The sequence below is a fragment of the Oncorhynchus nerka genome, linkage group LG7 (genome assembly GCF_034236695.1).
Source record: "Oncorhynchus nerka isolate Pitt River linkage group LG7, Oner_Uvic_2.0, whole genome shotgun sequence".
NCBI lineage: Eukaryota > Metazoa > Chordata > Actinopteri > Salmoniformes > Salmonidae > Oncorhynchus > Oncorhynchus nerka.
Window position 1 is genome coordinate 25,911,784 of NC_088402.1, and position 14,094 is coordinate 25,925,877.

Sequence of the window (14,094 nt, forward strand, 5' to 3'; positions counted from 1 at the left end):
AGAAGCTGCAAGAAGCCAAGGTAAGTTGCTAGCTAGCATTAAACTTATCTTGTAAAAAACAATCAACCTAACATAATCACTAGTTAACTACACATGGTTGATGATTTTACTAGTTTATCTAGTGTGTCCTGCGTTGCATATAATCGATGCGGTGCCTGTTAACTTATCATCAAATCACAGTCGAATCACCCAAACGGGTGATGATTTAACAAGCGCATTCCCGAAAAAAGCACTGTCGTTGCACCAATGTGTACCTAACCATAAACATCAATGCCTTTCTTTAAAATCAATGCACAAGTATATATTTTAACCTGCATATTTAGTTAATATTGCCTGCTAACATGACTAACTTTTAACTAGGGAAATTGTGTCACTTCTCTTGCGTTCCGTGCAAGCAGTCAGGGCATATGCAGCAGTTTGGGCTGCCTGGCTCGTTGCAAACTGTGTGAAGACCATTTATTCCTAACAAAGACCGGAATTAATTTGCCAGAATTGTACATAATTATGACATCACATTGAAGGTTGTACAATGTAACAGCAATAATTACACTTAGGGATACCACCCGTTAGATAAAATACAGAACGGTCCTGTATTTCACTGAATTAATAAACGTTTTGTTTTCGAAATGATAGTTTCCGGATTTGACCATATTAATGACCAAAGGCACGTATTTCTGTGTGTTATTATGTTATAATTTAGTCTGATTTGATATTTTATAGAGCAGTCTGATTGAGTAGTGGTAGGCAGCAGCAGGCTTGTAAGCATTCATTCAAACAGCACTTTCGTGCATTTGCCAGCAGCTCTTGGTTGTGCTTCAAGCATTGAGCTATTTATGACTTCAAGCCTATCAACTCCCGAAATTAGGCTGGTGTAACCGATGTGAAATGTCTAGCTAGTTAGCGGGGTGTGCGCTAATAGCGTTTCAATCGGTGACTGCACTCGCTCTAAGACCTTGCAGTAGTTGTTCCCCTTGCCCTGCAAGGACCGCGGCGTTTGTGGAGCAATGGATAACGATGCTTCGAGGGTTTCTGTTTTCGATGTGTTCCTGGTTCGAGCCCGGGTAGGGGCGAGGAGAGGGACGGAAGCTATACTGTTACACTGGCAATACTAAAGTGCCTATAAGAACATCCAATAGTCAAAGGTATATGAAATACAAATGGTATAGAGATGAATAGTCCTATAATTCCTATAATAACTACAACCTAAAACTTCTTACCTGGGAATATTGAAGACTCGTGTTAAAAGGAACCACCAGCTTTCATATGTTCTCATGTTCTGAGCAAGGAACTTAAACGTTAGCTTTTTTACATGGCATATATTGCACTTTTACTTTCTTCTCCAACACTTTGTTTTTGCATTATTTAAACATGTTTCATTATTTGAGGCTAAATTGAATTTATTAATGTATTATATTAAGTTAAAATAAGTGTTAATCTCAGTATTGTTGTAATTGTCATTATTACAAATAAAGAAATAAAATAGTTCGATTTAATCGGTGTTGGCTTTTTTTGGTCCTCCAATAATTGGTATCGGTGTTGAAAAATCATAATCGGTCGACCTTTAGTACCTGCTTCTATAAACCAATGAGGAGATGGGAGAGGCAGGACTTGGATCTGTGTCACAAATAGAACTGACTTCTATTTTAGCCCTTGGCAACGCAGACGCTTGTTTGCGCTCGCGCAATAATTGAATAATATAGATTTCGAAATGTATTTTGCAACGCTCGCGCACGCGATGTAGTCAGGGTATTAGTGACCCCAAACTTTAAACGGTAGTGTATATGCTAGGCCTGCGTGTGCACTAGGATAGGTCCCACATTTAGTAACTACAGGCTCTTTTTGTCTGCCTGTATGTTGACCAGAATTAGAAGCCTCTTACTGTGAAAAACCCTGAACTCTAGCTGGGTATGTGACTTGCACTTCTCTGTGAGAGACTACTGCTTAGTTGAAGTGTAAACTTTTAGGTCTGAATGAGTAACATAGCGAAGTCACAAAGCCATGTTGTTCAGAATCTGTGAAAGCTGAGGATCTAGAGACCTAGGTTGTAAAGGAACTTTCTGTCAGATTTCCCAAGACCCCACCTCCCTTGTCTCGTTTGTACACTACAACCCCTTACCAGCATACTGTTCAAGAAAGGGAAGAAGAACACATTGTGAAATATTTATTCTCTGTTCTGATTGCTTGGCTTAAGTTTGAGAGGGGGTAAGGGTATGTCCCAGATGGCACCTTATTCACTACATAGCACACTACTTTTAGAGATCTGGTCAAAAGTAGTGCACTATGTAGGCAATAGGGTGCTATTTGGGATCCAGGCAGAGAAAGACTGTTTTGATGAATAAGGTTGATAATGCGGGCCAGGGAAAGTGAAGGAAGGCACTGAAGCATTGTGCTTGTAACATGCACTCTGCAGGATGCACTGCACAGCCATGGGAATGAGGAAAGGAGCATCAGACAGTGATGATTCGCATACAAACCTTCCACTGCTAATTATTAACCAGGAGGCAGCCTTGTTTATCATAGGTCTACCTCTCTCTTTTCTGTATTAGGCTATAATGAGTAGCCTATGTCCCAACATTAGGCTCTAACTGGTTTGGTGAGAACAATAGGCAAGAAATAGGCCTACAAGTGCAAAATTGCAAATGTTGTGTTGATTGCAATGTATAGATACAACCTGTGAGAACAAGTTAATCATATTTAGGCAGTAGATTGAAGAAAACCATTTGTTTGTGGTTAAATACCAATTGGACAAGAAATCAAAATCTAAGTTCATTAGTCGCATACACAGATTTGCAGATGTTATTGCAGGTGCCGTGAAATGCTTGTAATCAATTTTAATTGATACCATTTGATGGTGTGTGCAGCGCATCCTCATTCGCTATGAGCAAATACAAAGGTTAGGCCTATTTGTTTAACAGCGTCTTTATGCATTGCTAGTTAGTGTTATGTATGTGGACTACCTTAAAGTTAACTCTAAATATTTGAAATAATGTTTTGTTAGCAATGAAATAGAAAAATGCAGAGCACTTGACCCCCTGACTTCTGCCACTCTCTTGACCCAAATGGGTCAAGTGTCCTCTCTACTGTCAATTTTTCTCCATCGCTAACAGTACTACAGAACAATAAAAAATAATTGTAATACTTGTGTATTGTTGGGAAGTGTTTCCAAAATACATTTGAACACCAGATTTGACATCCTAACCCTACAATAAGTACCCAGTTGCATCATTTTGTTTACTTGTCTTCCTGCTCTGCTATTCCAGAGAAGACTGCACTGTTAAATGATGGTACATTGTGTCCAATTATATTGATGCACGTGTGAGGAGGCCAGTTGGCTTTGACTTGACTTGTCCTAGATCATTCCACAGAGGGCCGTGTGTCTGGCTTTTCACTCCTCCCTTGTACTTGTTTGATGAATTAAGGTAGCTGATTAGCAAGCAATTCCCCTCATCTGTTTTTTTATTCTTATTCTTATTTGAACGAGAAACAAAAACCAGCAGACGTTTATGCCCTCCATGGAATGAGTTTGACACCCCTGAGATGATTGTGTGGCTGGAAGGTAGACGTGAAGTTAAGAGAAAAGATAACAAGGAAAACAATATAAAACACGTTCGTGCTGCCTGATATTCAGAAGGATGTTTGGGCCGGAGCACTAGATTTCTGTCAGGATTTTTAAAGCTATGTTCAAATCCTTCGTGTTATGTCTGATCTTGGACTACGTCCCCATCCCTCCTTTCTGTTTTGATGGAGGCACCTGTCATTTGGGCTGAATATTAAGATTGTGTGTATCTGAAGCAGAGCCAGCCATTACCCCCATGGAGTTGCCAGAGGCTGTTGTCTTGTGTCCGAAATAGTGCTGCTCTATTCCCAGCCCCCACCTGCACTATCATGCACTATGGATATGGCTGCAGGATAAAGCCGGCGCTAAAAGCATTCCTCGCCATTCTCTCTTGTTATATATTCGGACAGTGTAGTTTCTATTTTTAGCCAGTGCCAGGTTTAGCCTTTTTCCACACTCGCCGTGAAGGTCGTGTGGGGCTTTTGGCGGTACTGCCGGTGACAGGCAGGGGTTAAGCAGGTGAGGGCCGCTAGGCAGTGGGTCTTGTAGACGGGGGGACAAGGTGTCAAGTCATTGTTCCAGACCTGAGGTCACAACAGCTCTAGAAATAGGCCGTCTCAAATGCCACCTATTCCCTAAATCAACTAGATTAGTCTGTTGACAACCCCTGCCTTATATAGTGCACTACTTTTGACCAGTGTCTGTAGGTATAGGGTGGCATTTGGGACATAGTCAGACAGGCCCCTGGTTGCTGGTAGGCTCCAAGATTCTCTGGGGCCATGATTTTGAATTTGTAGAGTTGATTTTCTTGGACATTGTTTTGAAGTTGTGTAGTGATTTTATATACAGTATTTGTCAACATTTTGTTACTCATTCAAGTTTTTCAATTTTTTATTTTCTACATTGTAGAATAATAGTGAAGACATCAACTATGAAATAACATATTGAATCATGTAGTAACCAAAAAAGTATTTTATATTTGAGATTCTTCAAAGTAGCCATCCTTTACCTTGATGACAGCTTTGCACACTCTTGGCATTCTCTCAACCTGCTTCATGAGGAATGCTTTTCCAACCGTCTTGAAGGGGTTCCCACATATGCTGAGCACTTGTTGGCTACTTTTACTTCACTCTGCGGTCCAATTCATCCCAAACCATCTCAATTGGGTTGAGGTCGGGTGATTGTGGAGGCCAGGTAGTCTGATGCAGCACTTGAATCACTCTCCTTCTTGGTCAAATAGCCCTTACATAGCCTGGAGGTGTGTTTCAGGTCATTGTCCTGTTAAACTGTTAAAAAAAAAAAAAAAAAACGATTGTCCCACTAAGCACAAACCAGATGGGATGGCGTATCACTGCAGAATAATGTGGTAGCCATGCTGGTTAAGTGTGCCTTGAATTCGAAATAAATCCCTGACAGTGTCACCAGCAAAGCACCATCACACCTCCTACTCCATGCTTCACAGTGGGAACCACACATGCAGAGATCATCCGTTAACATAATCTGCGTCTCACAAAGACACAGCGGTTGGAGCCAAAAATCTCAAATTTGGACGCATCAGACCAAAGGACAGGTTTCCACCGGTCTAATGTCCATTAATCGTGTTTCTTGGCCCATGCAAGTCTCTTCTTCTTTATTGGTGTCCTTTTAGTAGTGGTTTCTTTGCAGCAATTTGACCAGTCCTGATTGTCTCTGAACAGTGGCTGTTGAGATGTCTGTTACTTGAACTCAGTGACACATTTATTTGGGCTGCAATTTCTGAAGCTGGTAACTCTAATGAACTTATCCTCTGCAGCAGAGGTAACTCTGGGTCTTCCTTTCCTGTGGCGGTGCTCATGAGAGCCAGTTTCATCGTAGAGCTGGATGGTTTTTGTGACTGCACTTGAAGAAATGTTCAAAGTTCTTGACCTTCATGTCTTAAAGTAATGTGGACTGTCGTTTCACTTTGCTTATTTGAGCTGTTCCTGCTATAATATGGACTTGGTCTTTTACCAAATAGGGCTATTTTCTGTATACCAACCCTACCTTGTCACAACACAACTGATTGGCTCAAACGCATTAAGAAGGAAAGAAATTCCAAATGTACTTTTAACAAGACACACCTGTTAATTGAAATGCATTCCAGGTGACATGAAGCTGGTTGAGAGAATGCCAAGTGTGTGCAAAGCTGTCAAGGTGAAGGGTAGCTACTTTGAAGAATCTCAAATAGAAAATGTAATTTAATTTGTTTAACACATTTTTTGGTTACTATATGATTCCATATGTGTTGTCTCAGATTTGATGTCTTCACTATTATTCTACAATTTAGATAATGGTAAAAATGAAGAAAAACACTTGAATTAGTAGGCGTGTCCAAACTTTGACTAGTACTGTATATTTTTGCAAGTAAACTAGTTTTATTGTAGATCTGTGCTTATTTCAAGGATGGCAACTTCCTGGTTTTAGGTGTATCAATTTTGTTCAATCGGCATGAAAGTTGAGAACTGTCTAAAGCACAAGTGTATTACCCAGTGCATACTAACATCACCCTGTTGTTGGACAGGTAAACCTCTAGACAGTTGTGACTGCGGAGATGTCCAAGGCTCCAGATTCCCCTGCACGGTCCCGCTCCAGATCAAAGTCCAGATCCAGGTCTTACACTCGGTCTCGCTCGAGAAGCCGCTCCAGATCCAGGAAGCACCGCTACAGGTAAGGTTTATTTGAACTTCCTTCCCCTATTTGGTGGTCAATTGCGAAACATTTCTGTAAAAAAAAAAACTACGATCAAGCCTTGCATTAGTGTCGGACGATTTTATGATTGCATCTTCTATCAACAATGTTTTTCAGCCATCGTCGATGATGATGACATTGTGATGTCACAAACTATGTTTTAGCATATTTGAGTCTGGCAGGGCAGCAAGCACACAGCAGGGCGACATGCCAAATGGCCTATTCCCTATTTGCCATAACCTAAAATGTTCAATACATGTGTGGTAGTTGCTAATGCAATAGAACAATGTAGAAAGAATGGAGGGCACCAAAGCAGCGCAAAATGTCAGATGGGGCCTAACGTGTTTTTTGTTATTTTTCCCTCCCCTCTCCAATGTTGGATGATGTTTACAGCATCTGGCTTATTGTTTTAAAATCTTAATTTCCCCTTTTTCTCCCCATTTGATTTGAATGTGACTTGTTGGCCTAGCCTACTCAGAGAGACTCTCTCCTTGCAAACCAAACCAACAATAGGCTATAGACCTACACATAGGCTACTATCAATAAAAGTTCAACTAATATTTAGGAAGTGTTTATTAATGTCCGTAAACTGAGCATATAAGTTCCCGTAGCAGAACTTTCAATAAGCGGGAACAAAAAATGAATTGATGATGAGTTGGTGTCATAGTTGTCTGAAAAACAACTTTTTATTTTGAATAACTTACAAATTGTGCATTTTATATAAAAGTTCACCACAGTCAGAAAACTATTAACACTTGCATGAACATTGGTTTAGGCTTAAAACAAATAGGCCTATTAACCAGGCTATGCCTTTTGCCTAATAAACTGTACAAATCCTAAATATAGGCATATAAAAATAGTCTAAAAAAACAAATGCTGCAAATAAGTCTTTCAAGATTTGACAGAGTATTTTTTCCTATAAGAAATGTATTTTGAATATAGGCTCCATTTTAAAATTAAAGTGCAATGAGGAACAAGTAGGTCTAGTTGTTTTTGTTGCCAAGTCTTAGGTAGACCTAAAGTTTTCTGGCAAGGAACACAAGCATGTTCACCTTTTCTGCCCCAGAGTAGAGCACTCGGCAGGATGATTCACTTGTTAATGTTGACGGAGGTCCTTTGCCCTGATATTTTTTTTTTTGCATATTCTGCAAGTGACTTCAGTCAGGTCTGCTGCTGATCCCTCACATTTATCACTCAGCCTGAAAGCAAAGTCCTGCTTTCTTTTCCACCAAGTCAGCCATTGTTTTTTCCCCTTCTGATTTAGCATAAGGGAGGCTATACTATAAGTGAAATCCCATCACTTCCTTTTTATGTCGGAAAGTAGCGTCCGTCACTAGTTACCACAGCCACAAAGTCATAAAGCCTGCTTATTTCTGTCATTTCTCTTCTTAAAATGTGATTTTAACCACACTACTAACCTTATTCCTAACCTTAACCAAAAAGCAAATGTAGCCTAATGCCCGATGTCCACCAGATGCATTTTTCTTTTCTGGATGTCTAGCCAGCATTTTCTGTACTTGATGTCCAAGTGCTTCACTTTTCAACTAGCTAAAAGCTAGCTAGTTGGAGTCTGTGTACTAATGTTTGTACCACCGCGTGATAAAGCAACGCAGGAGTTGAAAATATTGAACGTATGTGGTACACCGAACACACCGCAGCCTAGTACGGCACCCCCAACATCGCGTTACGGACTGCTCCATTGACAATGAATGACTTCCGCCGGAAAACAGTTTGCATCTGGTGGTCATGAGGCGTAATGGAAGAATGGCGCAAATGCGCATACCTAGATGATCAAGATGAAATAACAATGGCCTACACTTGATATGGATATAATATTTGTTTTTAAAAGGTAGGCTAATAACTGATATCTGAGTATTTTTATGGATAAGAGAAACATTGCCCTACCAATTTGAAAATCATTCTATAGACTAGATTTTTTTTTAAATAACTAGGCCTAATACTGTTTTTTTGTTTTGAACAATGATTTGATGACATTGTTTGTGGCTTAGTAACAATTTAAATAAGAAAAATGACACGCACCTAATCACAGTTCTGGTATAACCAATATGAACTTGTTTTCCCCACCATTTGACCCCTCTGTGTCTGTCTGCAGCTTCCTCAAACGCACAGAAAAGATACTGTGATTTCAAAATGTCTAAAACCATGACTAAAGAGAGACTATCAACAAATACAACAGCGCTTCTGTATTTGAGTGAGTTCATGTTTACGTTTTTATTCAACACGTTTATAAGCCATGAAATGTGCTTCGCCAATCGCGCTGCAACCATTGCAGCTTCAATAAATTAGTAGCAAAATGTATTGATAGGCTGGAGTTATTATTGGTAGATGTGTTTTTTAATATAGAGGAATATCACTTTCTCTGGTCATAGGAGTAACAACATGAATTTGTGCATGAGGCAGAAATAATGTGGTATGACTCGATTTTTGCTATCAGCTGGAAGACTCCCCTTTTTGGTCAGTCTACATGGAGGGCTAAGGGACTGTCTGACAGTGGGAGGTTGACCTTCTGATGCTCTCCCTCCACTGAGACAGACCATCAGATGCAGGCACAATCAGTAAAAAATATTAAAAGCACATTTATTTAAATGTATGCTCACTCAACTGTGCCTCACAAGTAATACCACAAGTGATGATCTATAACCAGTGTGATCATATTCCTCAAGTTTTAAAATATATATTTTTTATGGTCTGAGAAGAACATTGGCAGGACAGTTCGAGCATAACCGATATGCAGTGATAATGTATTTGGCATATAGCCTACTACAAACCTCAACCCCTTATGTTTTTTTTTTATGTTTAAAAAAATTCTGAGCGGTAGATCTTGGCCTTCATTTTGACTCTGTGATCTCAGCTCAAAGTTTGGGGAGCACTGCATTACTGTATGAAGTTGTAATCCAGTCCTGTTTTTCATAAGATTACTGGGATGGAAAGCCTACCCACCATGAGATTTGAATGTGTATTTCCTGTTCTTCAGCCTGGAGTTGGGCTATATCTATTCTTAGAATATTTGGGTAAAACAAACTTTCAACTAATGTATGTTTATTGCTTGCTCTTCTTTTGCTACTAGAAGACTAACCTATCTTCATATTAAGGCTGATGTGCTGTATCCATTGAGGCTGTGACAATACCAGTATCACACATTTTAAATAAAAAAATAAAAAACATTTTTTATAGCAAAATGAAAACACGAAGCCGACAAACTCTTTGGTCCTTTTTTAAAGGGTAACTCTCAACTCCAATTTGAGCCTTTGCCCTACACTTTAAATTTGTTTTAAAAAATGCATTCACGTGAGAAGTTGTGGGTGGGGGGGAATTGCTCAAATATTTATTTTGGTGGTGGGTAAATGTAGTTGTACCTGATCCCAAAACATTCTCACTAAAGCATACTTACCAGAAGTCCACTGGCACACTCTGATAATAAAAATATGTGCATTGTAAACAAATACGGCTCTGGACAGTCTGCTCACGGTGGTAAGGCGCCGAGTTCCTGACATCTATTGCTACTTGGGGTGTAAGTTCAAATCCCATGGGATGGATTTTTTTTTTATGTGGTATTGTGAAAAGTGCAATCACCTTAAATTAATTAGGGGCTCAATTCAATCCTACCTGTATTGCAGTATTTACGCAGTAGCTCTTTTTCCAATGGTCAAATTAATTCACAGGTTGGTCTTGGGTACTGTATAAAAACCTACAACTACTACCAGTGTGACCCCTGGTAGTAGGCTTTCACTTTTCAGAATTAGAAGTGTGTGGGCATCGGATGAATATTGTAAATATAGGATCAAAATCATATCTGCCCTGTTTGGGATTCAAACTCATATTTTTAACTATGAGCCAACTGCCTTTTCGGGCTGCACCATCAATTAGTTATAGCAGATGAGAAAAAAACGAGGTGACATGACCACCATTGTCATTTATTTCTATGAATATGAACATCATATAATCCTCATAGCCTACACATTTGTTCTTAAAACCACAGATGTGTATGAAAGGGTAAGCAAAAATGTTGAATTTGGTCATATGTGGAAATGTGCCATACTGATTTCACAATTTTGTGTAATGGCAGTAGTCAAGGAAGCATCATGCTAAATATATTCGCTGTGCTGTCACCTGCTTTTATAGTAAGCCTTGAGGTGGTACCACTCAGCACATCTAGAAGGGAGTGTAGCCTACGAACTAGATTTACTACCAAAAGACCAAAATACACTGACAAGGTGAATCCAGGTGAAAGCTATGATCCCTTGTCGATGTCACTTGTTAAATCCACTTCAATCAGTGTAGATGGAGAGGAGACTGGTTAAAGAAGGATTTATTTCACGCCTTGAGACAATTGGGTCATGTATTGCGTATGTGTGTCATTCAGAAGGTGAATGGGAAGGACAAAATATGTAAGTGCCTTTTGAACGGGGTGTGGTAGGTACCAGGCACACCGGTTTGAGTGTCAAGAACTGCACCGCTGCTGGGTTTTTCACGCTCAACAGTTTCCCATATGTATCAAGAATGGTCCACCACCCAAAGGACATCCAGCCAACTTGACACAACTGTGGGATGCATTGGAGTCAACACGGGCCAGCATCCCAGTGGAATGCTTTTGACACCTTGTAGAGTCCATGCCCCAATGAACTGAGGCTGTTCTGAGGGCAAAGCGGGGTCCAACTCAATATTAAGAAGGTGCCTCTAATGTTTTGTACAGTCTGTGTATATCACTTTTGCAACGAACTGTCAAAATGAACCAGAATTGAAGTGTGTCAGTATAACTAAGCCTAAAATGTTTTTCCATGAAAGTTACTCTTTAACCTCCTGTATGCTAAATGTTGTGTGCAATAGCTTGGAAAATAAATAAATGTGACTCAATGACACCATGATGATGTTTATTTCCAACATGAGGGCTGTTTTCCCAATACTAATGAGTATCGTGAGACTGGTATCGTCCTGGCCCTAGTATCAATGCTCTGGTACAGTCTACAGCCTCTTTTCCAGATGACACATTATAGGACCTGTTACACAACCTCGCTCCAGTCTTCTGTTGAGTTGTACATTTTGTGAGTGACATAATAAAGTAGTGCACTTACATAACATGCAGGGAGTGACACCATCAGTTTTGATAAATGATTTAGTCAGCCTTTTGTTTCAGAGGAATACTTAAATCCTTTTGATTTGACTCATAATTTCGGTTGGTTCTTTGCTCTGAAGTAGATGGGCTGCCAGACAGCGTTCAGCACTTTGTCGGTACGTTTTCAGCTGGTAGGACTTTAATGAGGGCCCGGCGTCAGTTACGTCACAACTTAGTTTTTCATGACTGAGCTTTGTAATTAATAAAATATATATATATATGGCTATTGTTAAAGTTTGATCCCACTCTGGCAGGAGATGTTGTTTTTATGCCATGCTTTAGGGCAAAACAAAGCGCTTGGGACCTCTTTCAGTTTAATGGTCAGCAATGCATAAGACAAGTGACATACATTTGAGTGATTTGTCCAAAGGGAAAGTAATGACTGGAAGTGCATGCTTTTATAAAGAGAGAAGGAATTGGCAGAAGGAAGGAGAGGGAGGTGTGTGTGTGTGTGGGGGGGGGGGAGAACCCAGGCCAAACTCTCTTCTCCCCACTCCCTTCAAGGATTAGAGTGAAAATGCTTCCCGTTTTGGCCCAATGTGTTCCGCCTCTTTCCACTGCTCCAGTCCCACCACACGCGCTCTCACCAGACATGGGGAGTCCCTCACTACTGTGAGTGTTATATGTTGCTCACTGCTTAGCACATCACCTCCAGAATATTCCAATGAAAAGGCGCAAGCGGTAAGTTATGGGGGATTTTATTAGAGGCTTACATGACAGATTTGGCTGTTTGGGGGTTCCCCCCATCCCCTCTGCTGTACATGGTGTGTTGTGTAATTATTAGATATTACTTGTTAGATATTACTGCATGGTCGGAGCTAGAAGCACAAGAATTTCGCTACACCCGCAATAGCATCTGCTAATCACGTGTATGTGACCAATAAAACTTGATTTGATGGGTAGAAACTAATCTCCGGTTTGCTTGCTGCATGGGTTCTAATTTGGGTTTTGTTGCGAGGCCCCAATTTTGCATTCGTCGTTTTTAAAATTTGCCTGCTAGTTAGTATTTTCCATGATATGTAAAGTGTGCTGATGTACTGTAGGCACGGTACTTTCAATGTTATTGTACTTCTACTGCTACCACCATGTGGTTTTCCATTTCATTCTTTGTACATTATTTCCATTGATTTAAAGAAGAATGTGTAACGGGCAAGACATGATCTTAAACTATTCGAAGGTGTTAGACCTAGATAGCAGACTTTTATGCTCTCCAGGAGTTAACCAAATGCATTGGCTTGTGGCTACATTTGCATGAATAGGCCTACATTTAATTTGTTTTCGTAAGAAACGCTGGCTATTTTATTCCATATAATGCTAGAATGGGCACTTCTCCTGCTCTTTCCATCTGGTCAAAGGGCACCTTGAAGTGAAGATGTTGAGACTTCAGAGGAAAATGGCAGCAGTAGAATATTTGCTGAGTTGTAATTGGTGATGTAGTGTATGGTTTTGTAGCTCCCCCGAGTGGACAGAATACTCCATAACACAGTCCCTCAGTCCCATCCACTTGGCGCACAACCAGTTAATTTACAGTCAGTTTTCTTTAGCCTGATGGTCTGTGCTGTTTGTTTAATTCACTCCCAGCTATTGAATACATCTGAGGGGCAGTTGTGTAAAGTACTGAAGTAAAAACACTTTAAAGTACTATTTGAGTAGGTTTTTTTTGGCATCTGTACCTTACTTTACTATTTATATTTTTGCAAACTTTTACTTCTACATTCCTAAAGAAAATAATGTACTTTTTACTCCATTTTCCCTGACACCCAAAAGTACTCGTTACATTTGGACAGGAAAATTGTCCAATTCACACACATACTTTTGATACTTAAGTATATTTTAGCAATTCCATTTACTATTGATACTTAATTATATTTTAAAGCAAATACTTTTACTCCAGTAGTATTTTACTGGGAGGCTTTCTCTTTTACGTGAATCATTATCTATCTTTACTTTTACTCAAGAATGACATTTCAGTACTTTTTCTACCACTGCTGAGGGGTATACTACAAAGCAAGCTAGGTCTACTCAGTGGAGTCTGCAAGCTAGGTCTACTCAGTGGAGTCTGCAAGCTAGGTCTACTCAGTGGAGTCTGCAAGCTAGGTCTACTCAGTGGAGTCTGCAAGCTAGGTCTACTCAGTGGAGTCTGCAAGCTAGGTCTACTCAGTTTTTTCCCCGCTTCACATTCCAGCTCATTAATGGATAGCCAAGGGCACACTCCAACACTCAGACATAATTTACAAACAATCCGTACTACGACGGTGGATATTGCTCATCTGCCTGCCGCTAACTCTAGCAGGCTTGTAACTGCGCATGCATGTCTGACATGGCTCGTCGAATGCCAAACTCTTTATTGAGACTGTGCTGAAACACCAATCCATGGGCAAGTCACTTTCATTTGAACCGAAAACGTTTCATTTTTAGATATCTTTCAAATTCAGCAGGGTATGGTGTGAAATATACTTTTAGAAGTGCTGTCTTTTATTGTGTTACTTTGGTGTGGTTATCAATGCACGATCACCCTTTTTTCACACTCATGATAAAATAATTAAGTAATTTCAAATGCATTTGTCATTACTAAATTGGTAATGTGCTAGTTATTTTAATAATTTTTTTTTGCACACAAACACTTTTATTAGAAAAGTATTTTATCTGTTGTCTTCCTCAAATGAAGTGGATGATGACTCAATATTTGCGAGGGGGA

At 39.9% G+C, this 14,094-nt stretch overlaps 1 protein-coding gene across 9 annotated transcripts in view; it reads left to right on the forward strand.

The window, feature by feature from the left end:
• thrap3b (thyroid hormone receptor associated protein 3b) overlaps positions 1-14,094 on the forward strand; it is a 42,865-nt gene that overhangs the window by 17,589 nt on the left and 11,182 nt on the right. For 6 of the 9 annotated variants that reach the window (XR_010464296.1, XR_003863947.2, XM_029663043.2 and 3 more), the window contains exon 2: positions 6,096-6,241. Coding sequence is in view for 7 of the 9 variants with exons in the window: in XM_029663043.2 (XP_029518903.2) it covers positions 6,126-6,241 (116 nt within the window). In the remaining 2 variants the exon portion in view is untranslated. Of the gene's footprint in view, positions 1-1,428; positions 6,242-11,972; positions 12,078-14,094 lie in introns of those variants that run through there. The other 3 variants (XM_029663045.2, XM_065020358.1, XM_029663046.2) reach the window with 3 other exon arrangements.